Genomic DNA, 24976 nt, shown 5'->3' on the forward strand with positions numbered 1-24976 from the left:
TGGCTGAGTGGAATCCCGTTGTGTATATATACCGAATCTTCTTTATCTGTTCATCCATTGGTGGACATTTAGGTTGTTTCCATATCTTGGCTATTGTAAATAATGCTACATTGAACATAAGGTGTATATATCTTTTTGAGTTAATGTTTTCTTATTCTTTGGATAAATACCCAGAAGTGGAAGAGCTGAGTCATATAGTAGCTGTATTCTTAATTTTTTGAGAAATATTCATGCTGCTTTCCACATTGACTGCACTAGTTTACAGTCCCACGAACAATGTACAAAAGATTCTCTTTTCTCTCATCTTTTCCATATTATCTTTTCAACAGTAGCCATTCTAACAGGTGTGAGGTGAAATCTTATGATTTTGATTTATGTTTCCCTGATAACTAGTGATGTTGAACATCTTTTCATGTGCCTGTTGGCCAGTTATATGTCTTCTTTGGAAAAATGGCTATTCAGATTCTCTGAGCATTTTTTAACTGGGTTGTTTGTTTTGGGGTTTTTTGGTTATTGAATTGTATGAGTTCTTTATATAGTTTGGATTTTAATCGTTTACTGGGTATATGATTTGCAATTATCTTCCATTCAGTAGGTTGCCTTTTTGTTGTGATGGTGGTTTTTTCACCGTGCAGAAGCTTTTCAGTCTAATGTAGTCCTATTTGTTTTTGCTTTTGCTTCCCTTGCTTTTGGAGTCAGATCCACAAAAACACTGATGCACCCAGTATAAGTAAGGTTAGCACCTGTGTTTTCTCATAGGACTTTTGTGCTTCCTTGTTTCACATTCAAGTCTTTGATCATTTAGAGTTAATTTTTGTGTATGATGTAATACAATGGCCCAGTTACACTTTTTGCATGTGGGTGTCTGGTTTTCCCAGCACCGTTTATTGCGATTCCTCCTGATTGTGGATCCCTGCAGCTGGGATGTGGTGTTTTCCTTGGTGAGAGTGTGTCTCTGCCTCTCCTGCCCATCTCAGTGCTGTCCTTTTACCCTTTGTTGTGGAGATGCTCATCATCCAGTTTTCAGATTCCGTTCAGAGGGTATCACTCCATATGTAGTTGTAGGTTTGTTGTTTCCATGGAAGGAGGTGGATTCAGGGTCTTCCTATGCCGCCATCTTGAATTGTCACCACCAGATTCTTTACAGTTGTGTCACCCTTTAGAGCTTTGCAAGTACTCGGCAGTTACTAGTGACCTTGCTTGACAGAATGAACGCTGGTGAAGAAGAATGAATAGCTTTTAGAGCAAGGCCTCTCCTAAGTTGCTGAGGTAGCTGCACGTGTAGCACCTGAAGTCCCCAGTGCACCTGCCAGTGAATTCCAGCAGGCTTCTTAGTGTAGGATTCTTTTTTTTTTTTTTCTCCCATATTGTGATAATTATTCTAAGCTGAAAAAAAAGGGGGGTGGGGATGATACGCAGATGAGGAGGCGTGACTAGGCAGTCTTCAAAAAGCCTTATGAAATGCACTCCTTCAATCTGCAAGCCAAAGGCGAATTCTGGCGTGGAATTCTCACTGTTCGTCAGAACGCAGTCACAAAGTCCATGCTCTGTTACTTTCTCTGCATATGTCAAGCAATCTACAAATACTTAGATAATTACCATGAAGGTCCATACTAGTAGAGGAGTGATATAGAGGCAGCTAGATCATGGAGGGTTTTGGCCTCTGAACATGTCCTTAAAGGTAAAAGGTGGCTGTCGTGTCTGGGCTCCCTAACCCAGAATAAACCACATCATGTCTTCATGTCAATATGAAGTATAACTCAGTACTCACCTCATTAATAAGTCAGTGTGGTGTGCTTTGAGGCTCCAAAAATAAAATTGAGGAAGCAACTTTCAGGTCTAATTTATAACAATATAGCTACCCAAAGATTGCTGCTTCATTTAAACAAATAATTTTCTTTTAAACATTCAATTTCCTTTTTTAAACAGTATCTGATATACCCTCAATCCATCATAGAATTGTAATGACAATGTTTGAGAGAAGCTTAGATTTGGATTAAGCCGGAGAGATATTTAGTACAATGCTTCTGCAGAATTCTAAATCATCTACCGTGATTATCCAGCCTCTGCATTAAACACTTCCAGGGATGGGATGCTCACATCTCCCACACAGCGCTGTGCAATATACCTTTGAAAAGCTATAAATGTTGGAAGGTTGTTATGTTGACTCAGAAATGTTTTTCCCTCTCCTTAGACCCATTCTTTCCCTGGAGCTTCTGGGGAACTCTGATATCTCTTCTGTATGACAGACCTTTAGATAACTGAAGGTTGCCATTTGTGGAAATAAAGGAAGGCCATCAAAATGGGAATAAGCAAAGGCTATTTATTCAGAGCTTTTTATAGCAGAGGAGTCAGCCACCATCCACTTGCGTTTGACAGAGACCCAAAGGTAGGGAAGTGGAAAGCTTTATAATGTGAGGAAAAAAAAAAAAAAAAAAAAGGAAGGCTTTTGAGGTATGTTCTTGGAAGTTGTTGGCACGAGGAAACTGGAGGCAGGCTTACCGGAAGCAGATAACCTTCTGTGTGTAGCTTGGGGAACAGATTTGGCTATCTCTGCTCAGTTCTGAGTTGGGCAAGAGGAGGGAATCTGGCCTCTGTTAACCAAGTCCTGAATGTTTTGGGCCAGCTGCTACGGAGGTCGTGATTTGGCTTCACTGTTTCTATCAGACGTTGTGGGTCAGTCAGTGTTCTAATGTCATGTATGATCTTTCCATTGTCTTTTTGTATATTCAGTCTCTCAGTCCCCTCTTTTAGCCATTCTCTTCCTTGCTGGAAGTTGGCCAAAACACAAGACCAGAGATCCACATCTTCACTGTTCAATGACTGTTCACCTGTCTCCATGGTTAGTTGTATCACAGGAGCTTCTTAATCTTTTCAATGTTGTATTATCACAGTGATCATCTGACGAGAGAGCGGCTGTCTAAGAGTGTCTAAGACTCTGGGTAGAGTTCAGTGGACTGGCGTCATGACCACTGTGACAAAAACAAGCACAATTAAAAGTCCATGCAAGATGCTTCAAAACCAAGAACCTGAATTATCCAACCAAGGCCAAGAGAACAATCCCACAGCTCATAAAGATTCACCTTAGAGAGCCAAGTAGCTTTGTCCTTTAAGTGATAAATAGCCTTTTCTACCTTACCTGTTTCACTGAGCCAAGTACGGCAAAAAATATTAGCAATTGCAGATACTATCAAGACTAGTGAACAAGAAGTCTAGATTGTCCATCACCACTCTTGCCAAGGAATTGAGACTGATCTATGTTCTGTCTTAGGTAGAAATGATATTATTTATAACTTCTGGCAGAATTAAAATGATACGTGTCTTATGCCTTTTGTTTGTATGATTCCTATGATTGGAAACACTGCTTTGATTGTTTGCATATGTAATAAATCAGTAACTCCCCCAGGTAAAGTGCATGAATAATCAAAGGTAACCTTGTTTTGGAGTTCGCATCTGAATTGTACTATCCTGCTTTGATGATCTGTAGAATTAAGGTGTCTGGCACAGATAAGTTTTGGGATACTATTTCTAAAATGCATGAAATATTAGAATGAGACAAGCAAAACTAGCCATCCTGGTTGCAGAGGAAGTAGTATCTGGTCGGAATACATAGGTATCCTAAAAATAAATTGTTTGTGGCATGAAGTTGAAACCAAAGCCTTACATTAGGTGGTTTACACATTAGTATTTATATTCGTCTCTTCCAGATAGTGAGTAATTTGTCCATCCATCATCTTAAGAAATTCTAAATTCAAACTTAGAATTACCTAGAGTCTAATTGATTGTAATTTTTTTTTTCTTTTTCTATGAGAGAGCAACACTGGCAAAGTCACAGGCTGATTTGTTTAAGGCCATTTGCCCATGTAGATACAAAAGAAAATGCCACTGGCTGTAATTCCCTTTTATCTTATTTGTTGAGGCTGGAATTATCCCTAGGTTTTTATCATGGGCGGCATCTGGTGAGGAATGGCTTATCCAGTAATCAGTAAGCTTGAAGGTTACTGTTTGGGAAGTGTGAAATTGGCATTAGAATGATTGTGCTCTGACCTAACAATTTTAGTAAGAAGGGAATAAAATAAGGGCCATTATGAGTAGGTGATAACCAGGGGTCTACAGAAATTAGAAGAATGATTGTAAGTTAGCAGATAAAAAACAAAATGATAATTAGGCTGGGATTTTGATCCAATATTTTGTGCAGTTGTCCACTATCCAAGGTCACTAGATTCTTCTGAGGATCTTGGGTCACCTGTCTACTGTGAAGATCAGCTACTTCTAGAGAATCTTCGTTCTGAGGTCCCCTATTAGAGCAGGATTCCAGTTTTGTTGATTCTGGATTGTTTCTTTAGTTGGGAAACGTGAACCCAAGGATTTACTTCAGGAAGCTTTACTTCTGTATTTGTTGTCTACAGTATCTGATGGAATCCCTTCCACTGAGGTTCAAGAGCAATGTTTCTCTGATTTATCTCCCAGTAGGTGAAATCTTATAGTTGAATATCATGAAGAAGGTGTTTAAGATGTTTGAACACAACCTTAACCTGTTAGTGATAGAAATGGATATGAATCTCTTGCAATATTTTCCAATGTCTGTGTGCATCAGGGCAGAGTATAATATCATAGGTAAAATCCTGAAGCACTTGGTCCTTCCAGTTAGCAGTTTACAGGGAAATAAACAATGTGTTCTTGAGGGAATGGACCATACATGGGTGGGAGTACCTTTGGCCAAGAGCTCAAATGTTTCTGAAAGTTTTGTTAATTTCATTTCATTTCAAGATGTCATTGATTCTTTTCACCCTTCAGAAGTTTCTAGGTGATAAAAGCAGTGTGATTTCTGAGTAAAGGATAATACCTTACAGAGTATTTTAAATAATGTTTTTTTGTGACGTGTGTACCTTGGTCACTTGATATAAGTTTATATTGCCAAGATTGGAAACACAAAATTTACCAGATTTTCACAACTGTGAAGACTGTAGCTTTTTGGCAAAGAGACATTTAAGCTCATCTTGAAATTATATAGACATTCAGTAACTAAAATACATTTATATTTCATGAAAAGTGGAAGCTGTATAAAATACATTAAGGTGTTCAAAGGGCCTTTGAAGCTTTGGTTCCTGGCCATTTCCCACATTTACAGTTTTTCTAGAATTAGGCTGTTGACAAGTCCACATGACTTGTCAACCTCAGCTGTCTTGTTAATAAAGTTTTCCCAGCCAAGATGATTTAAGATAGTAAGCAATTTATCTATACTAGGATGAGTAGTTTCCTGGAGAAATTTAGCTAATATCCTTTTCAAACCATCTAGTGCCACCAAGCAGCTGTCTTGGGAGCACCAGAGATGATCCGACTGAAGCTAGAACCATTTTTTCTCCATTTTGTTTTTCAGAATGAGGGGCTAAATATTGATATTTTGTAATGGTTTCTTTGAATACCTTTAAGGATTCATCCTTTAAGAGTTTTGATAGGATCAAAACCTTCATTGAGGCTGCTTGTTTGGCAAAATGATCACTGGAGTATTTCTTTTAACTTCCATATTATCTCTTTTCCTCATGAGCCTCTGTATAAAGTAGGAGGTCATCTAAAAGTGTGTTAAATGTCTTGTCTGTTTTTGATGAGGGTTCCAGCAGAGTTGACCCTTTGTTTCCAAAACATCCCAAAGTAATTTATTTTTATTTTTATTTGTTTTAAAGCATGTCTGTGGTCTTTGGCTAGTTGACAAGCTCAAGGAAGTACAGTGGTTTTGCCATATCGGCTGATTTTTCCCTCATATAGAGCATTGTATTCTAAAAGCAAGCTTAAATTGCTGTTAGCATATTCTACTCCAGTTCAAGTTTTGAGGTATGGTTTATCAACAAATAATATTAGGTCAGAATTTTAAGTGGAAATCCTTAAAAACACTGAATGAGGTATAGCAAGTTCTGTAACTGAGCTCAGAAAATTGTAAGGTTCCTTTCCCCGGGTAGGGGCAGGAGAGGGGCCTACCAGGGTGTTCAGTGGAGAATGGTAGTGTGAGGGAGCGCCTGGCGGAATCTGACGGGAGCGTAATTAACTAGCTGAGAGGTGGTGCGTGTTCTCAGGCAGTAGGAATGTCTGTGCTGCATGAGAAACCAGGAGAAAGAGAGGGAGGCTTATAACTAGTGCAGCAGAAGCACTGAGCTTTTGAAGTGGTGGCTTTTGCCCTACAAGGAGGGGAATCTGCCTCTACAGCCAGGTCAAGGGCATGAGTTTTATGACTCCCATGAAGTTAAGTTAAAACTCCAACAGCGTGCCCAGATTGCTCACGTGTAAGTAGACAAAAGGATTTTTGTTGAGGATGCCTATGGAAGGAGTCTGTTGACAAGTCTTCAGATAACAGAAGGCCTGTTTATAACAGACTAGCCACAATCCCAGGAACTGGTGACACTTGTTTGCACTATTCAGTTGTTAAAAACACAATTCAACTGAGTAAATGATTCATGAATCGGGCAGCATCCAATCTAGCAGATAGAAAGGAGCACCAAGTTGCTGTACAAAATGCAAGACATTTACAGACAGAAGGGAGTGGGAACAGAAAGTTACACCAGCAAAAAGCAGATTGGTTGTGGTAAGGTCACTTTCCTTTAGGGTATGGCAGACTAACTCACTAGCGCCGATCAGGTGATTCCTGACTGACTGGTGTAAGATTCCATTTCTGGGAGAACGTAAGCTGTAATTAGGTCTCAGTTTAGTGACAAGGGGCTTAGCATAAGCAACCTCGTTATGGGCCTGTTGTCTTGTTTTTAACACAGTTGAACCTAGAAATCCTCTCCATCGTTTGTGAGACGTCTAGGATGTTTGGATCGTCTGCAGCCTTATCAGGAGAGAGTGATTTCCCTTGTATAGGTTACAACCTCAATCATAGATTATGTTTTGGCAGAATTATAATTTATCTTTTGAAAAGTTATGTCCCTCTCTTACTAACGCTGAGAGCAAGTAAACCGAATCCTTTTTACAAGATTCCTTATTCTCTGAATAAAGCAGGAGCTCATGTACATATTGTATGAGGACTCAATCACAAGAGACGCTTAGACCTTTTCGGTGTTGATGAGGACCTGAGGAAGATAGGAGGGGGCTTCACCTGGGCCATGACCATCCAGGTATACTGTTGTCCTCCCCAGGTGAAGACAAAAGGGAAAGGTTTAGAGTGAAAAAGAAGAGAAGGCTTCAGGTATATTCTGATTGGAGGCTGTTGGATGGGAGAGCTGAAGGCAGGCTAATTAGAAGTGAATGATTTTGTGTGATGGATTTGGGAGCATATTTGTCTTCCTATGATCTGTTCTAATTGGAAGCCGGCAGTCATTGACCGAGTCTTGACCATTTTGAGCCAATTGCTGCAGAGATTGTGGTCTGGGGATGGTTACAACAGAAGTACATGGTCTGCCCACTGTGCCTACAGATTCAACCTCTTACCATTTTGCTCCTGTAAATCTTCTCATATAACTTTCTCCAACTCCATCTAGAAATGATTTGAAAAGTAATTGATGCATTAGGTAAGATTTTTGCAAAGTGAAAATACAGCATTTTGCTTAGCAAACTCCTGGCAGATGCCTGAAAACATGGACTTTTCTCCTTAATTCTGAGTTAACTTTTTTCTCTGCAATTGTTTGTGTTCTTACAGAGGATCTTGATGATCTAAGAATGGAGGGAGTAACTACCCTGGTACCTTCTGGGAGCAAATTTAACCAAGGTCGAGCTACTCACTCTTCTGAACCTCAGGCCAAAGTCACGCTGAACATCTGTTCAAGGTGTGCCAGGTAAAACAAATGATAGGTATACGACATGAAGTATGACCTTGAGTTTTTACATCTAAGATTTTGATGCAAAGGGTGTGTACTCCTCTGTGTTAAGGAAGCCTTTTCCTTCTCGTTATCTTTTGTGCTCACATTGGCAAGGGAGTTAGTCGTACAGTTTATCCATGTGCCCAGTGCCACCCAGACCAACAATGAATCAAAGAATTTAGATTGTCTTTACTTCACAGTAGGAGACTATTTAAGTCTCTGCCTCTGAATTTCATTTGCCATCTGCCCTTCTGGTCCCTTTCAAAGGAAGATTCAAGGGGCTCTAAAAGTCCATAGCACGTGCATGAAGGACAGTTTGCCCAGGTACAGTTTAAGATCTGATATTATTGGCCTCTTAACCTGCTCCTCATCCTGTTCACCTCCCGGAAAGAATTTAATCAGCTTGAAGCTTTTCGGTTTTGGCAGCTGGAAGCAATCTTTGCATGTACTGTCTGTGGCCAAAGAAGTAGCTTAAGTTACTGCCAAGTCAGCTCCCAGTGCTGGTCTAGCAGAAACTCACCAAGTAGCTAGAATTCATTCTTTTGTAGGAACGAAATTTCATTTGCAAAGAGGCTTTTAAGCCTGTTTAAATGATAAAACAAGCCTTCTAACCCTTATGTAAATGGTGCAGATTAGCAAGAACAATGCACTAGCTGGCCAGTTTTATCTCCTTTTCTTTATGTCTGGCTGTTCTATTGTACTGTTTGAGAGGGGATTAGCGGCTTGGAAATAGGGAAGGGGGGAAGTGTAGGAAAATCAAATCAGATTTTTGAAGCTTTTCCTTGCCTTTACCCCTTTGTAATTTTTACTTTAATTGTCATAGGCTTAGAAAAGTAAAAAGGATACCTCTCAGAAAATTAGGGGATATTATTTGAGATGATCAAGAGAAATGCCACAGCACAGAGAAAACACCAATGGAAACATTACTTCAGACAAATGAAAGTTGGGTGAATTGATTTTTTGATGAGGGCTGTGAAGAAAACTGCTAATACTTATGTGATGACAGGCATCCTGGGTGTACAAGGCCGTCTGTGGAGCGGTGGTTTGGCAGTTTAAAAAAACTTTCTAGTAAATTTGTCATTTACAATTTGACTGGAGAGTGGCTGGTGCTTGGTCCTTTGTATTACTTGTAGAAGGTTGGGATATGAGGTGTTTTTGTTTCTTTCAAAAGGAAATCCAAATGAAACAATATGCTTTACTGAACTATTGAGGATTTCAACTGGGAAAGGACCAAGCCCGTTCATAGCCCTAATCTATTTATCATTCAGCTTCCCAATGATAAATTAGATTATAAATTACAAACCACGTGCATTTAAGGTGAACACTTAACTGAAGTTTTTGTATATTCAGTTGAATAATGATCAGTTACATTTGTTGCATTCTTGCTGTGCTACCGAAGTAACACAGCCAGTAAGTGACAAAACGCAGTTTCAGACCCAGGCAGTGCAGCCTGACAGTCTGCCCGATCATTTTGTTTTATTGCTAAGCATCAAGCTACTGTCTGTAGGTGAAGCTGGAAGCTTAAATAGAAATGATGATAGATGGATAGAAAAAGCTAAAAAGAGATATAAGTATTGGAGTTCATGATTGTTTTGATGGAGAATAAGGCAATATTGTATTTTCAAAAGTAAGATTAATTGAGGGAAATCAATGGGAGAAGCATGGTAGAAGGCACGAGGCTGTGCGTGTTAGATTAGCTGCTGGAGCCGGAGTGCAGAGTGGAAGAACTACTGCCGGTTGTCAAAAACGATGAGAAACCTGAGACTTTACCCTATTGGCAGCCTGACACCTTGCAGTCTGCCGCTGTTTTATAGATTCTGACAAAAGACATGAAACTCCTGGGTCGAAGACCAAGGACTTCAGACTCTCGACAATAACAGTTGTCAGTATTAGCATTTTCACTGGTCCTCCCAGCCACAATCTCAGGGAATGACAGACAAAGGGCAGCAGGTTGAGGTACACGAAGGAACCCTGAGTTTAGGAAACCTGAATATTTTACAGTGGGGTGTTAGCGTTGCTCTAGACAGGACCCCATACCTACCTTCCAAGGCTGTCTGCTATACAGACGTCTCTGAACAGATTGTCGGAAAGAAAGGCTGTCGGCGTCTCTGCTCACAAGACATGTAGAAACACTAGAGACGTGGAGAACAGTCTCCCAGCAATCCTTAGGGTGGACTACTTCTGTAATGCATCGATGGATGAAGTTATCAGTTCTCCGTAGTTAGATGTCAAGCATCAATTTGTCTTGTTGTTTCAACCCTTCCAGTAAGTAAGTAAGCCTTATAAGTAAGGCTCTTAAGACTGTGAGAATTAGACTTTTTAAGCCAGGACTGAGCAGTCATCTGAGGCAGAAGTCACAAACTGGAGGACTGTGGATAGTGCCCTCTTTTGTGTCCACATAATATTTAAAAATACCACCTGGATTAGTAATTAATTTTACACAAAAATGGGGATCTTCTCTTAAAAACTCATACACGTGATAGTGGCGGGCCCACATTCCCCAAGAGCTGCACAGCAGAATTGCCCTGTCCAGTCCCTTCAGCCCAGATGCTCCAGTTCCCCTCGGGCTGTCGTTCCAGTTTCACGCATTCCCACCACCTGTCTGAAGCCTGCAGGCCCTTGTTTGTGACCTCCGATTTGTAGAAACACTGGACTCCAAAGATAAGCAGGGCTTCGGGGCTGGAGGAATCCAGGCTGAGGAACCCAGCCAGGCACTGGGAGAAGAATCTGGTGCCCAGAAGGGGCAGCTCCTGCACTCTCTGGGTGCCGGGTCGTGGGGAGGCAGGCTGCAGTCTCAGAGTGACCAGAACTCCGAGTGAGTGCGTTGGTCAGAAACCTAGCGCTGCAGACTGGACCAGCAGGGGGAAAATGAGCGCTGCATCTAGAGGACTGAGCGCATTCCCACTGCTTTCTTTGGGGGACTGGCACCCGGCCTGGAAGGTAACGGAAGGAATACAGGCTTCAGAGAGGAAGCTCAGGCACGGGATTTGGGGCCTGGGATCAGGTTTTAACTCCAGCTCTCCCTGGACTGGAGACAGTGTGACACTAACGGATATGAAAGTTCAGGATATTTAATGTTAAGTTATATCACGTACTTACCAACATCTTTCAAGAATTTACAGTAAAAGTAGATTAGAAAGACAACCTCCTTTGAAGTCTGACAAATAGATGGTTTTTAAATTACTCTTTAAATTACCTAGTGTGTCATCTTGGAAAAAGTATGCAAATATTCAGAAAATCTGAGCCCTCATCTGTGAAATGGAGTTCACTTGATCCTGGAGATACCCTGGAAGGGCAGGGAAGGCTGGGCAGGGAAAGGTGTGCAGAGGCAGCTGGCAAAGTGTTCCCAGTGCGAGGCTCTCTGGAAACGGGGTTCCTCTTCTCTTTCTCCCACTCACTGGGATAATGACCATGTAACGACTTAGGCAGTTTAAAATTGAGATTTTTTCCCCGTCTTTTAGAAGGGACCACATTAAAGTACTCAGATATTGAAGAAAAAAAGAGCCTCATTTTTCTGACTCTCAGAAATTTTCTCCTGCTTTAGGCTTCTGACTGGGGACAAAACTATGGTCCATCTTCTAGGATTTCTGTGTTCAATAAAACGTCATAAGGTGGCGGCATTTTTATTTGTCTGTTTGTTTGTTTCTTAGAGTTTTAAGGTCAAGACATAAATTTTTCCCTCAAAATTGGAAGGGCAAAATATAATGAGTAAGCTTAATGGATGTGTTGTAACCTTGAAATAATACTGTAGCCCCCAGATATTATCAGCAACCTCAGTAGAAAGTCCATGTGAGTAGAGAGTCAAATGATGTTCAGAATTTTTGCAAAGAACCTATCAATGATCAACTTAGTGTAAAGACGTGGAGCCTTCTCTTTGAATTGTCATTTTCCTCAGTCTCTTTTTCACATATCACACCGCTCATGAGCTGCCAGTGGGGTCACGGTATCTAGAACTGGGTTTGCATATGATATGTCCAGACTATCACTGGTCTTAGCAAGCCAAGGGTACGCAGTTTCACAGCCCTTCCCGTCCGGAACCTGATGGAAGGTGTGACCTGTAACAAGATTGAGACTAAGACATTCTGTTGAGAATGACTGAGGGATGTAAGATTTACATGACCACCAGAAGGACTTCTACTTTTCAAGAGATCAGAGAAAGAGGAATTCAGCCCACATGAAATTACTCTGTAAAGTTCTATGTGCAAGAAAGTGACGAAAATAGTTAGAATATCAAAAAGTTTATGGATTAGAATAGTTATAAGTAATAAAAAGATTCCATTTCCCCCCACATTTTTTAATATTTCACACATGGTTTAAAAAGTGCAGATGGTAGAAAGCTTGTGTTCGCAAGCTGGAAAATTATTCCAGGGTAATAGTACTCCCATAGCTCTTGGTGACCTAAATCTGACGTGGGCATTGCTACAATGTGTGTGATTTAAACAAAGAGATGACATCGTTTGGCAGGAGGGAAAATGCATAGTTAATAGATATCTGACCACCAAAATGTACAAAGATTCTAACCCCGAATATCTCAATTTTCCCCTCAGATCATAAGGGAAAGAAGCCATTATAAAAAAAACAATTTTAAGTTAATGAAGAATTTTCCTGTGTAGGATATAGCAGTGTCCCTGTAATTGCTGGGGTTTTGCATTACGAGGTAGATTTTTAAAATATTCATTAAGTGTCTTGATTTGACTTGTAGAAGATTTCACGCTTACAGCCAAAAATCCTTGAATGGTGTGAGCCAAACAAGTTTAATTTGTTGCCTGGGAGTCACACTAAGTCATATCAATTAAAAAGTAAAATGTCAGTAGGTCAGTAATGCAAATTATCAGTAATTATCAGCAAAACTCTCGTGGTTTTAAAAATAGTGGTTTGCAAAGTTGTGAGTTTCAAAATAAATTTCTCTATTAAATATCCTGAATTTTCTTTTTAAGAAAACAGTTAAAATACCGATAGCAAGCAGACAATTGCTGATACCAAGGCACCGAATTACTATTTCAGTGGAGTTTATAAGCCATTTTTCTGGAAAGACCACCCATTAATTCTGTCTACCCAGTGCCATTCTGAGGAGTTAAATCTTGTTTTTGTGGACTCCTGCCAGGGCATTCCGGGTGGTAAGATGCTATTTGTTTTTGATGGTGCAAGTGTTTGCGTTCATTCATGCTTAACATCAATAGTGCACAAAAAAGGACCCGAAAGCCATTTTAAAAGAAATTGGATTATAGGGAACATACAGTGATACTGGCTCAGAAACTACAGCCTGAGAACGTTAGGAGAAATTTGTTTCCAGATAGCCTGCTGATTTTTAACTGACTTGCTTCATGTCACTACCAAAAATTGTTCATCATTCCTCCTAAACATCATGACAGTAAAGTGTTGAGTTTCGCTATAAGTTGATAAAGCAGAAGCAGATTATCATGGGTGACAGACAGCATGCTGAAGAAAAGGTGAATGTCAGTCCTCGTAAATGTGAGCGAATTTCAAACTATCTATATTAGGGTTTACTAGTTGACTTGAGAAAACCTATGTTATTAATCATACATTATGTACTGTTTCACTTTCCCATGCATTTTTTCTTTTTTTTCCTGCAACTATTTTTATAAGGAAAGGTGAGCAAAGCTAACATAAAGGAAAATGGATAAGGCCAAAAAGGGACTTCTATCACTTGTTTTAGGTTAAAAATTTTCCAGAAAATTGACTTCCTACACCTAGAAAATTAGAAGGTCCCATTTGAGTGATGAATACAATGCACCACCTACTGCCACGTTGTAAGTGACAGAAATATTTAATTTGAACCAAAACGGAAGACTCATTCTGTGTCAAGTGCCGTGATAAACTCTGAAAATGAAAATTAACACCCTTGACCACTAGGAATTTATATTCTGGCTAGAAACAGATATGGAAATAATGAGTGCAACCCAAAATGTCAGATGGTGACAGTGCTATAGGAAAACTAAAGCTCAGTAAAATGGCTGGGTTATGCCAGGTGTGATTGTTGTCTTATCAGGGCTGTTGCTGTCAGGACAGCCCACACTCCTGGAAAGACTGATTTGATTTGTGGCTTTCATTGTTCATTCAAGATCTGCACGAAGGAAGAACTGAGAGCAACACACACCAGCCAGAAACTGGGGACTACTTCATCTCAGTTCTAAACACATGAACTTCACAGTCTTTCTTTTATTTGTAAATTCATACAAGATCCTCCCCATCCCCACTTCTTTTAGTAGTTGTTTTGTGATTCACAGGGGAGAGAGGGCTTGGATGCAGACACACACACACACACACGTTCTCTCAAACATATATAATCTCAAAAGCTATTTTCTATTTATGTGACAAAGAGCTGGGACTTTGGAGCAATAGAGATCAGGGTTGGAATCTCAGCTCGCCCACTGAACAGCTTTGGGAAACAGCTTTTGGGAAACCTCTCTAAGCTTCAGTTTCCATAACATGGGGGTAACATGGGTCTAAAATTTTCTGCCCCTGGGTTTATAGCAGACTGGAGCAGCTAGCTTAGTTTCAAGTGTACATACAGTCTACTCTGAGAAAATAAAAAAAGTCTATTTTAAGATTAAAATATACATTTCAAAAGGAGTTAAATATACATTTGAAATCCGGGAAAGTCACATTATGTGGTCAAAAAAACAAAAGGAGTATCAAATTAAAAGTCTATGAAAACATGACTAGGGTTTAGGGAGTAAAATATTGTGGGTAATTTTGGTCGATTTTAAACTAAATACAAAAGTATTTTGATTATGGAGACTTTTCTCATAATTTTTTTCATGATTCCTGTCTCTATGGGTGTACCCATCTGTATATTTATTTTATTCATCTATCCATCCATCCATCCATCTATCCACCGTGTAAACTCTTTCCAAGATTGTGATGTTAAGAGACACTTGAAGGACAGCAGGAAGAGGAAGGGCAAGATGACCTTGTAGTCATCTTCACTAAGCAGCAGCAACCTTGAAAAACAGCCAGAAAGATGTTTGTGGATCCCACGGTCAGTACTAGGGTACTGGTTTATCCAACTCATACCAGAATACCTGAGGTTGTTTTTTCAGCATCTTCATTTAGTTTGTCAGGACTGCTATGGTCTTCAATCAGGGAAACCTCCTTTCCCTTTATAGACTTTCTGGGTCTAATGTAGTATGTTTGATTTATAGAAGAGTCCTTTTGGGGAAAGCCTACGGCCACCCACAACACTGGCTTTATCCGGGCGGTATGCTGTCCCGTTCCCTAGTGGTAGGCTGCTTTCTCCCATTCTGAGGGATGTAATTTCACTTTTTTAGTGGTGTATTTTGAAGCACAAGTGTTTTCAATTTTGATCAAGTCCAACTTATCTACTTTTTTCTAATGTTATGTAGGCATTTGATGTCATACCTAAGACACAATTGCCTAATTTAAGGTCACAAAGATTTACACCTATGTTTTCTTGTAAGTGATTATAGTTTTGGCTCTTACAGTAAGATTTGTCGTGCATTTTGAGTTAATTTTTATATATGGTATGAAGTAGAAATGTAATTTTATTCTTTTGCATGTGGATGCCCAGTTTGCCCTAGTGCCATTTGTTGAAAAGATTATTCCTTCCACGATGAATTATTGTGACACTGTCTCAAAACCAAAACTTCATTTGTAAAAAATTCCTTGCTTTTGGATGTAACATTTTCAGGCTTATCTCATACCTATGATCCAAAGCTATGATGCTTGTAGACCAGACCTCAAAAAGTTTTCATGACAATGCTTCTAAATACTCAATTTCCATATTATCTGAATTTTCTAGAGGCATTTATAAAATACAGTGCTGTTTGCATTTATCACACATTTTAATTGCAATACATTTCACTGAAAACTCATATTTTATATTTACAAAAAGCTATAGCATTCACAACTGGACATTCACATGCAGAAAGATGAATCTAGGCACAGACCTTACATGTTTCACAAAAGTTAACTTAAAATGGAATTACGGATCTAAATAAGAAATGCAAAACTGTAAAACCCCTAGAAGGTAACCTAGCAGGAAACCTAGGTGACCTGGAGTGCGGTGATGCCTTTTTAGATACAGGACCAAAGACATGAAAAAACATAACTGATAAGCAGAACTTTGTTAAAACTCAAGACTTCTGCTCTGAGAAGCACAATGTCAAGAAAATGAGAAGATGAGCCACAGACTGGGAGAAACTAACTTCAAAGACATATTTGGTAAAGGACTGTTACCGAAACACACAAAGAACTGTCAAATCTCAACAATAAAAACTCTAACCACTTAATTTAAAAATGGGCCAAAGACCTGAACAGACATGTCACCAAAGAAGATATACAGATGGCAGATAAGCATGTGAAAAGATGTTCCACATCACGTGTCATCAGGGAAATGCAAATGCAGATGATACACCATACGCACCTATTAAAATACCCGGAGTCTAGAACTCTGAACACCAAATGCTGATGAGAATGTGGAGCAACAGGAACTCTCAGTCACTGCTGTTGAGAATGCAAAATCGTATAGCCACTTTACAGATAATTTGTTGCTTTCTTACAAAACTGAACAGACTTTTACCATGGGATCCAGGAACCATTCTCGTTGGTGTTTACCCAAATGAAGCAACGAACATGTCCTTCAGTAGGTGAGTGGATAAATAAACTGTGGGTACATGCAGACAATGCACTATTATTCACTGTTTAAAAGTAAATGAACTATCAAGCCATAAAAAGACATGGATGAAACTTAAATGCGTGTTACTAAGTGAAAGAAGCCAATCTGAAAAGGCTAAACGTATGATTACAATTATATGACATTCTGGAAAAGACAAAACTGTGGAGACAATAAAAAGATCAGTGGTTGCCAGAGGAAGAGTGGGTCAAAAGAGATGGATAGACAAAGCACAGAGGATGATAAAGCAGTACAAATACCATTATGATGAATATATGCCCAACCCCATGGAATCCACAGCACCAAGAGTGAACCCTAATGTAAACTATGGACGTTGGGTGATTGTAATACATCGGTGCTGCTTCATCAGTTGTAACAAATGGCACTCTGGTGGGAGATGTTGGTAATGGGGGAGGCTACACATTTTTGGGGAGAGGTGGGTCATGGGACATCTCGGCACCTTCCTCTCAGTTTTACTGTGAACCTTAAACTGTTTCTAAAAATTAAGTTTTAATAAAATTTTAAAGCAAATCGAAACAAAATACACCCATTATTTATGAGATGGTTTACTATATCACTATAAATTATGCTAACTTACTGCTTATTTGTTTAAAGATTTGTTTTTGCCTGTAGAAAGGATAATTCTAACAGCAAAAGAAGAGAACTCACAAAACTGATCGTGATCGTTATCATAGGAGATAAAAAGCCTTCTTTCAGAGCCAGCATATGATTGATTTTGTTTGCGAATGATAAAATAAAAGAACACCTCCCTATTTTTTAAAAGCCTTGTTGGCTTATTTAAGTATACAGGTAAAAGATAACAAACTCAACAACTTGTATCCCTTTGGCCCATCAAAATATAACTATTTCTTAATGTTTACCAAATGACTTTGTGCCTTAAAAGTAAAAACTTCATGGAAATACTTGTTACTTTCTCTTTTTAAAATGAGTCGAATCAAGCAAAATCCAAAGCTGCCCAAAATTGATATTTCTTCCCTTATTTCTAAACCTTTAATTTTAGTTTTAGGAAATGACTTGTTGAACAGAAAATTAATGCCAGGAGTTCAATTATTATCTCAGTGATTCTGTATTTTTTTTTCTCTTCTGTACTAGATTTTTGTGCTTAGTTAAGTCCAGCAGCAGCTGCTGCTGCTTACAGCAACTTGGTCACTTTCAGTCAGATTATTTTTGAGTGTCCACTTTGTGCAAGGAACCATGGAAATAACTAAAGAAAAAATAAAACCTCATCTAGGCTGCAGTCTCTTAGGCTAGATGTGATAGATACATCAATGACTGTGATTCAAAACCTGCCCAATTGTCAATATTCTGTATCAATTTTAAGTCATTTTTATTAATGAAAAATATTGTACACCAACATTTTAGTCAATTATCCTAACAGATGAATAGGTGTTTATATTTAAGCCAATTTTCTGGTCACTAGAGGATTAGTAGATAGCTAAAAAGAAAACTGCCCAGGGTAAACGCTTCTGCTTAGGATGAAGGGACCTGAACCCTATGTCACAACTAACCAGCACACTTTGAAAGAGGCGTCATAAAAACATCAAGTCTATTTGACCGCTTTAATTCAGTAAACAAAATCAGAGGAGGAAATAAAATGCCTCTCTGACACAACACATTTAGCAAAGCAGACATTTCTGGTGGCATTCATCTAGTAATTTAGAAATCATCGAAAGCTCAGAAAGTAAAGAAAATAATAGTGCCAATATTAAAGAGATAATCAAGGAAAATCCTTTTAATTTAAAATCAACCCTCTTAATTTAAAGCATAAACTTGTGTAAAAGACATCAGTTTTTTTTTTTCCTACATGTCAATATACAGCTACTTATTTAGTCTTAAAGATGTGTTCTTTGAACCTCTATTAAAAATTGTCTTTGAGTCTAACTACCAGGTCGTCTAACACAGGAGAATTATAAAATTTTCCTCAGCTCAATGGTTCAAAAAATAGGAGGATTTAAGGAGGTTTTTATTGGAAAAGAATAAATGCAGCTATGCATATTTGAAGGGCAATCCCATGGAAGAAAAAATATACTTATTTTTGTTGCTCCACAAAGCAGCACTGGCACTAAGCTGAAGGACACACAGGCTTCACTTGAAAAGAAAGGACAGTGGGACAGTCGGAGTGGTGGAAAGTGGGAAGGTCTGAGTCCCTCAGGTGTGAGCGCGCTGTTGCTCGAACTACCCAAGAAGCTGCTAAATAACCATCTAGTCTGTGTGGAGTAAGAGACTGGGCGAGATGACCCGGTGGGCAGACCTTCCAGGACTGTGAGGAAGGCATTTCTGTTGGTCATAAGCCACCCAGTCAGCGGTGTTCTGTCCCAGCAGCCCAGATGGACTAAGACAATATTGTGTCCATCTTTCTGAGCTATGAACTGAGCTCAGAACTGAGCTTGAATCCGTGCGTCTACCGCTTGCTGAGCCAGTTCTTCCAGTCCGAACAGTTGGGTTCCTCAGTGTATCAGTGGGTTCTTTTAGAGTTTCCAAGGATTCAGGGCTTGTGCTCCCAACTCTGGCCTGGGTTTCTGGTTTTCCAGAGAAGTGAGAAAGATGCTTTCCCTTGTTGAAGACAGATAATAGGAGCTTGGTAACCTTCCTTACGCTGTTCACTCAGCGGTCATTCCCCCAGGTACAGGATTAGAGCTGGCTGCTTTGGCACCATTATGACGATGGAGAGTAGGCTCCTGTCCTTCCTGGTCAGAAGCTCTCCTTTCTGTCTTGTCTCCACAATTTCCTGATGTTAAATAATAAAAATTCAACTGAGTAAATTTTAAAGATCTAATTGGCTTTATTGAACAATTCATGATTCAAACAGCATTCCATCCAGCAAATGGAAAACAGCTTGGAGGAGCTGTACGTAATGGAGGAAGGCTTTTATAGGTGGGAGGGGGAAGGGAGAAAGAGAAAGCAGATCACCTCATTTTCCTTTAGGGATGGAGAGGAGCTATGTGGCAGATTATCACATTGGTGCCACCTAGAAAATTCCAGACTGACTGGTTAAGATTACACTGTAGAGGAGGTTGAAATGGAAATTAAGTTAGGTATTAAGTTTAGGTTGGGTGTCCTGGACTTTAGCACAAGAGACTTTGGGGCTTGTTGATCCTTTTAAACAGTTCCTCCCTTTTGATCAGAATCTCGGCTTAACTGAGAGATGTGCTAAAAACGTAAAGCAGCAGTGCCACTCTCAGCTGCTGCTCTGAAGTTCCCGCAGCTTTGTCTGTCCTTTGTGTGGTGGCCGTAGGTTATGATGTTTCTGCTTAGTCCCTGTGGTATTCACAGGGTACAGCTTCAGGTTCACAATCTCTAAGTCTGTCATTCTGTTGTTCCTATTCTGCTATTATGGAGATCATTGGCTTGGTGGTTAGTGGCCGTGAACATGCATTTAAAGCTTTTGAGAGACTACAGCACACCAGGGAGATTTCTATGATTACAATAAAAAGGATCATTCCCAGTGGTTGGGGTACACTCTGGAATCATGGTCCCAAGAACCAAACCAATCAGAATCAAATAAGTCAAAGAAAGACCCTGATGAAGGAGTCACCTTTTTAAGTCAAGTTGCTTGGTCGGTGATCTTGTGTAACTGAGTTTCAACTTCTTCAGAAGTGTCAGTCCGGGTAGAGCAGGTGGTGTGGCTACAGCAGACACCCCCTTGCTCAGCTAAAGGATAATCATGGACTATCCTATTATCAAGAACAACAATCTTTGGCCAGAGCTTCTAAGGATCTTTGTTCAGCATCTATTTTCTTAACAGTGGATTCAGCAGGATGATCAGGCAAGTAGGGTCCTGTCAAAAGAAGTGAATTCTGAATCAGAATGCCTCCTAGTAATTACTATTTGAATCTGTGGCTCAGAACTGGAAAGATGACAGCTGTGGAGGCCAGTAAATTTTAAGACTGGAGACCACATAGGAAGTTTTATTCTGATAAACCTTGCCTTGTGTCCCTTTCTTTGCATAAAGCATGAATACAGAGCTTCCCAAGTCTGGGATGTTAACTGCAGATAAGGAAATGGACCAAGGGGTCTCTAACATCATGGACAAATCAGAGGGTTTTTTTTTGACGACAAATCCAGCAGCCTGAAAGGTTACTCCCATTAGCAATGTCCTCGAGATACAGATGGGGGCATTATCTTTCCAGGTCAATGCCAGAGTAAAGGAAAGAAAAAGGAGAAAGTGTTTCATATTTAGTTAAAGTATGAAATCTAGATTTGGCATCTTAGGCCAAAGCAGCCTACTCTGATGGCAGCCACTTCTCTTCCTAGTCTGTTTAATTTGGAGGTCCCCAGTGTTTGCAAAGAGCCAGATGTTAAGTGGAGCCTTTTTCATCTGTGAGATGTGTATCCAAGGTTTAGGTCCCTGTAGTTTGGCTGCCATCTGGGTAGTGAACATGACCTGGTATTGTCCCTTCCAAGAAGATTCAAGGGCAGTCTTTGTTCTTAGAGATTGAAATAGTTTGAAGATTTGTAGGCAGATATTTGAGGAAACTAGAAAAATTCAGGATCCAGTCCAGTCTAGATATATAACAAAATCTCAAGGACAACAGGATTAGAATATAATACAGATAAAGGTGTTAAAAAAAACATAATTTTTTTCTACAATTGCCCCCATTTTCATTAAAGATAATCATGGTAAAACTGACTTATTTGCGTTAAACTTGGCCTAATTATTTGCATAAGTGCAGCAAGAATAATGATTTTAAGGAGTCCCAGATTGAACTCTTAAAAACTTCTTGAGGTCAGGAAGCCATGCCAAAGTCCAAGCAGTTCCTTAAAGCTGTGTGGTCATATCTGAGTCTATGAATCTCTCTCTCAAGTATGATATTCCAGCCAAAGCCTTGGTAATACAGACAGTGATTCTAATTGTCCTGTTACAAGGAGAACAGATTTTTACTGAACTTATGTGAATAACTAACTATAATTATTATAATTATTATATTGCCAAGAAAAGAATACTTGAGGGTTTCCAAATTTTGGAGGGTCAAGTAAGGAGAAAAAGTAAGTTTCTTCTTTTTTACAAAGGTATATTTTATCAAATTGCTGTAAGTCATAGATAGGTTAAGAGAAAAACTTTAAGTCTGGAAACTCAAAACATTAAGGAACCAACATCATTTCCTCTGTTCATTCAGTTCTACATTATAAATTCTTGTTCTGCTTGAATCAGGATTTTTTTTTATTAGTTCTGGAAATTCTTACCCAGATAAGTTTTATAATCTTAAAGTTACCAGAAACCTATATCAAAAGCCCTTTCCATGAATCTTCTTGAAGATGAAGCACTTTTGTAAGAACACTTTTGTGAAAGCATCTCAGTAAAACAATAACTATAGATGACAAAAGACTTAAAATGGTTATGGTTAAAAATCTGATGAGAGTTCATTATAATGCAGTTGACAAGGAAATTTGCTAATTTGTGATGTACATTTTAAGATAATAAATGGAATTATGCCTGATGATATTATATCAGGACATATCAGATTTCGAGGAAGCTTACAGAATTTGTGGAATGCTTATAATATATACCTATTTAGACACAACCTAAAGGATTAGTATTACTTCTCATTTGACAATGCTTTCAATGTAAGTTACCATATGAAATAAGTCTGATTTGTTTAATCTCTTCCTTTGTACAAGGAGAGAGAACGAATCTTTAGAAATGTCCCAGGAGCTTCTGGAAAATTTCAAAATCATTTCAAGGTCAAAAAATACTAATTTAGAATTCAATTTTGGGAAGTTTGTCAATAATATCAAAAGGTTATAAAACATTTGGTCAAATAGGATCATAGGTCATTCTGAAACAGTTATCCATTTAATCTTGGTGACAAAGATTTTGCAGGTAAATACAGAAAGTTTAATAATTTTAACTAAAACTTAGCTCTTTTAGTAGAGGAGACTCAGTTTTCTTAAGTAATCCAAGGCCTGATAAAAACAACAAGGAACATAGGTAATTATTTTGACGAGACACAAGATTCGTGTTTTGTTTAAGCAGATTACTTGAAAAGGTAACGAAACACTTCACAATCTATTCTGAAGAGCAGACCAATAGTTCAGAATTACTTGGTTTTTTAAACAGAGAGACAACCAAATTCTAATTTTGTACCAGATTACTTTTGATATTAAAACTTATTTTTAACTTACTTAATTTTAGCTAGCTTGGTCACACGTAAAATTCTTTTTCCAAGCTTCCTCTCTCATATACCTTTTACGGCCTTTTTCTGGCATATAGGGATGTTTCCCTTATTACTTTTAGTGGCTTTTATTACATATATTAGAATTTTTAATCCTTAAAAGCCTTATTTTTAATGAAAATAGAGGAGGAAACACTTATAAACCATTTTTTATATTAGCATTTGGTGGCTTGGCAAATCTATAAATACTTTTTATAAATTCTAGAAACATATGCTTTCTAATAGACAATTTCTCAATGTGACATAAAAGATGTTTACTAATAGACCCAAATATTTTTAATTCTGTTAAAGAAAACCAAAAGTGGATAAAGCTGTGTTTAGTAATTAGTGTTTTCATGTTTTATCTTACTGGGAAATCATTTGGATATTCAGTGAATTTAACTCATCATTTGACTCAATGTATTAAAATTTTGAGGTTCCAGTTTACTAAAAGATTTGGGAAAACTATTTGAAAAGTTCACCTAAAATTTTTGTATCCTACTTAGATCAATTTCATTTCATTTACTTGTTTTTAACAACTATATTTAGATTACCCACAAAAACTTCATGAGACATTAAACAAACCCAGCCATCGTCCCAAGCTAATTTTTTTTGCTGACAAATTTAGTAAGCAATAACATGAACTGATTTGATTAATAAACCCAGGTGAAATAAGAGTTGTATGTCTGCATTAATATTAATCGTAGCGATCTCTAAAGACATCTATTTTAATTAAATCAACGCATTTAAACTAAGTTTAATACTGAATGTTTTTCTCCAGATCACATGAACCTGAAAAGCATTTGGGTTAAATCTCTGTTATAGTTCTTGGAATTTTATGAATACTTCTTATAAACAGTTGATTTTCTTTAAGCCAATTAAATAGAGCTCTTTTACAAATTAAAGTAATACCATCTAGAAGTAAAATATACTATACATCTACAACACATATATGGACACACATGCATACGCACACAGGCAGATGCAGAGATTTTATAGTTACATTTAAAAATTTCTGCCATGAATTCGGTACAATGATAAAAAAAATCTCACTAGTTAAAAAAGGACAGTTGAAGCAAGTTAAGTTTATCTGCTCAAATAGCTAGAGCTTTTATTTTACAAATATTTGTGAAGACACATGATTTTTTATTTGCCTGTATTTCAAATGAACTTTCCCCCTTTCATTCTCCTTTTGATAAGAATTATCTCCCTGAAGTTTCTAGAATATTCACATCTCAAAGGCACAAGGAAGGAATGCAAGTAACAAGTGTTTTAAGATAAATAGGGGAGGCTTTGGGACTGGTAGGATTAGGTGAACTTTGAATTGCCTCTAGAGCTGCATTTCTAGTTTTGCAAATATTTGTAAGATAGAGACGTTTGCTTTTAATTCCTCAAAGAACTTAGCCTGGGTGGTGACACACCTATCCACCAATGTTGGAATGTTTTTCTTTCCCTCTGGATACATTTAGCATAGAAAAGGACTAAAAGAAAACTCCTATTAGGCTCTGAATATTAGCTTCTCATTTGATTCAGTTTCTGATCATAGAGTTATTAAATCCTTTCAGATATCTTGTCAGATTTCAGCTGGGACAAACAGTAAATGTTTCTAACAGTATTAAGCAACTCCACAGACTAAGAGGCATCTTCAGAGAGGTGCAAATGTTACTACCTTCCCAAAATCCAGAGTCACTCCCAAAGATAGCCGAAAGAAGGAACCTATAGCTTGCGTATCCTAGGCAGGCAGAAATCCAAACCAAACTCTTAAGACACAAAATAGGCCAAACTAGAAGGCAGTAGCTACCCCTAGGAGAGGAAGGATCAATAACCAATGGGTCAGGTTTGGAAAAGAAGGGGCGATGTGAAATTTTAATTTCCTCTCCCAATAAGGCACCACAGAGAGACTTGGGAGAGCTGATTCTGGTAAGAATTTTCACCTCTTGCTGCTTCTGCCCATTTCTTCAGGATGCCATCTGTAGATTCTGAGTGGGATTTAAAGTGCAGAGTGTAGCTCTGGTATTACTAGAATTTGGCCAAGTACTTTTATTCATTTTAATTTTAGTTTCCCCTTGACTGTTTAAGGGAATAACATAACAGTTTACCAGAAAATCCCTTAGAGCCTCATCAACTCCAGAGAGGACCCAAATGAGAGTCCTCTTTTGAAGGTAGATACGGAGGTATCTGTAAAGCCATCAACTTGGCAGACTTTTGTTTATAGTTTTCTTATCTCTCATTTTAGGTACTTCTTGGAGATTTAAATTTTCATTAGCTTTTTGAAACAAAACTTTCATTGAAGCCAGTTCAGAATCTTGAAGCCTTTTGGAAATTCCTGCATGCCAATTAAAATAGATATCCCATTA

At 38.5% G+C, this 24976-nt stretch overlaps 1 protein-coding gene across 1 annotated transcript in view; it reads left to right on the plus strand.

The window, feature by feature from the left end:
- The window catches only part of C29H8orf34 (chromosome 29 C8orf34 homolog), a 238264-nt gene that overhangs the window by 133242 nt on the left and 80046 nt on the right, over positions 1–24976 (plus strand). The window contains 1 exon segment of the mRNA XM_010970618.3: positions 7631–7766. Coding sequence (XP_010968920.2) covers positions 7631–7766 — 136 coding nt within the window.

The sequence above is a fragment of the Camelus bactrianus genome, chromosome 29 (assembly GCF_048773025.1).
Source record: "Camelus bactrianus isolate YW-2024 breed Bactrian camel chromosome 29, ASM4877302v1, whole genome shotgun sequence".
Classification (NCBI taxonomy): Eukaryota; Metazoa; Chordata; class Mammalia; order Artiodactyla; family Camelidae; genus Camelus; species Camelus bactrianus.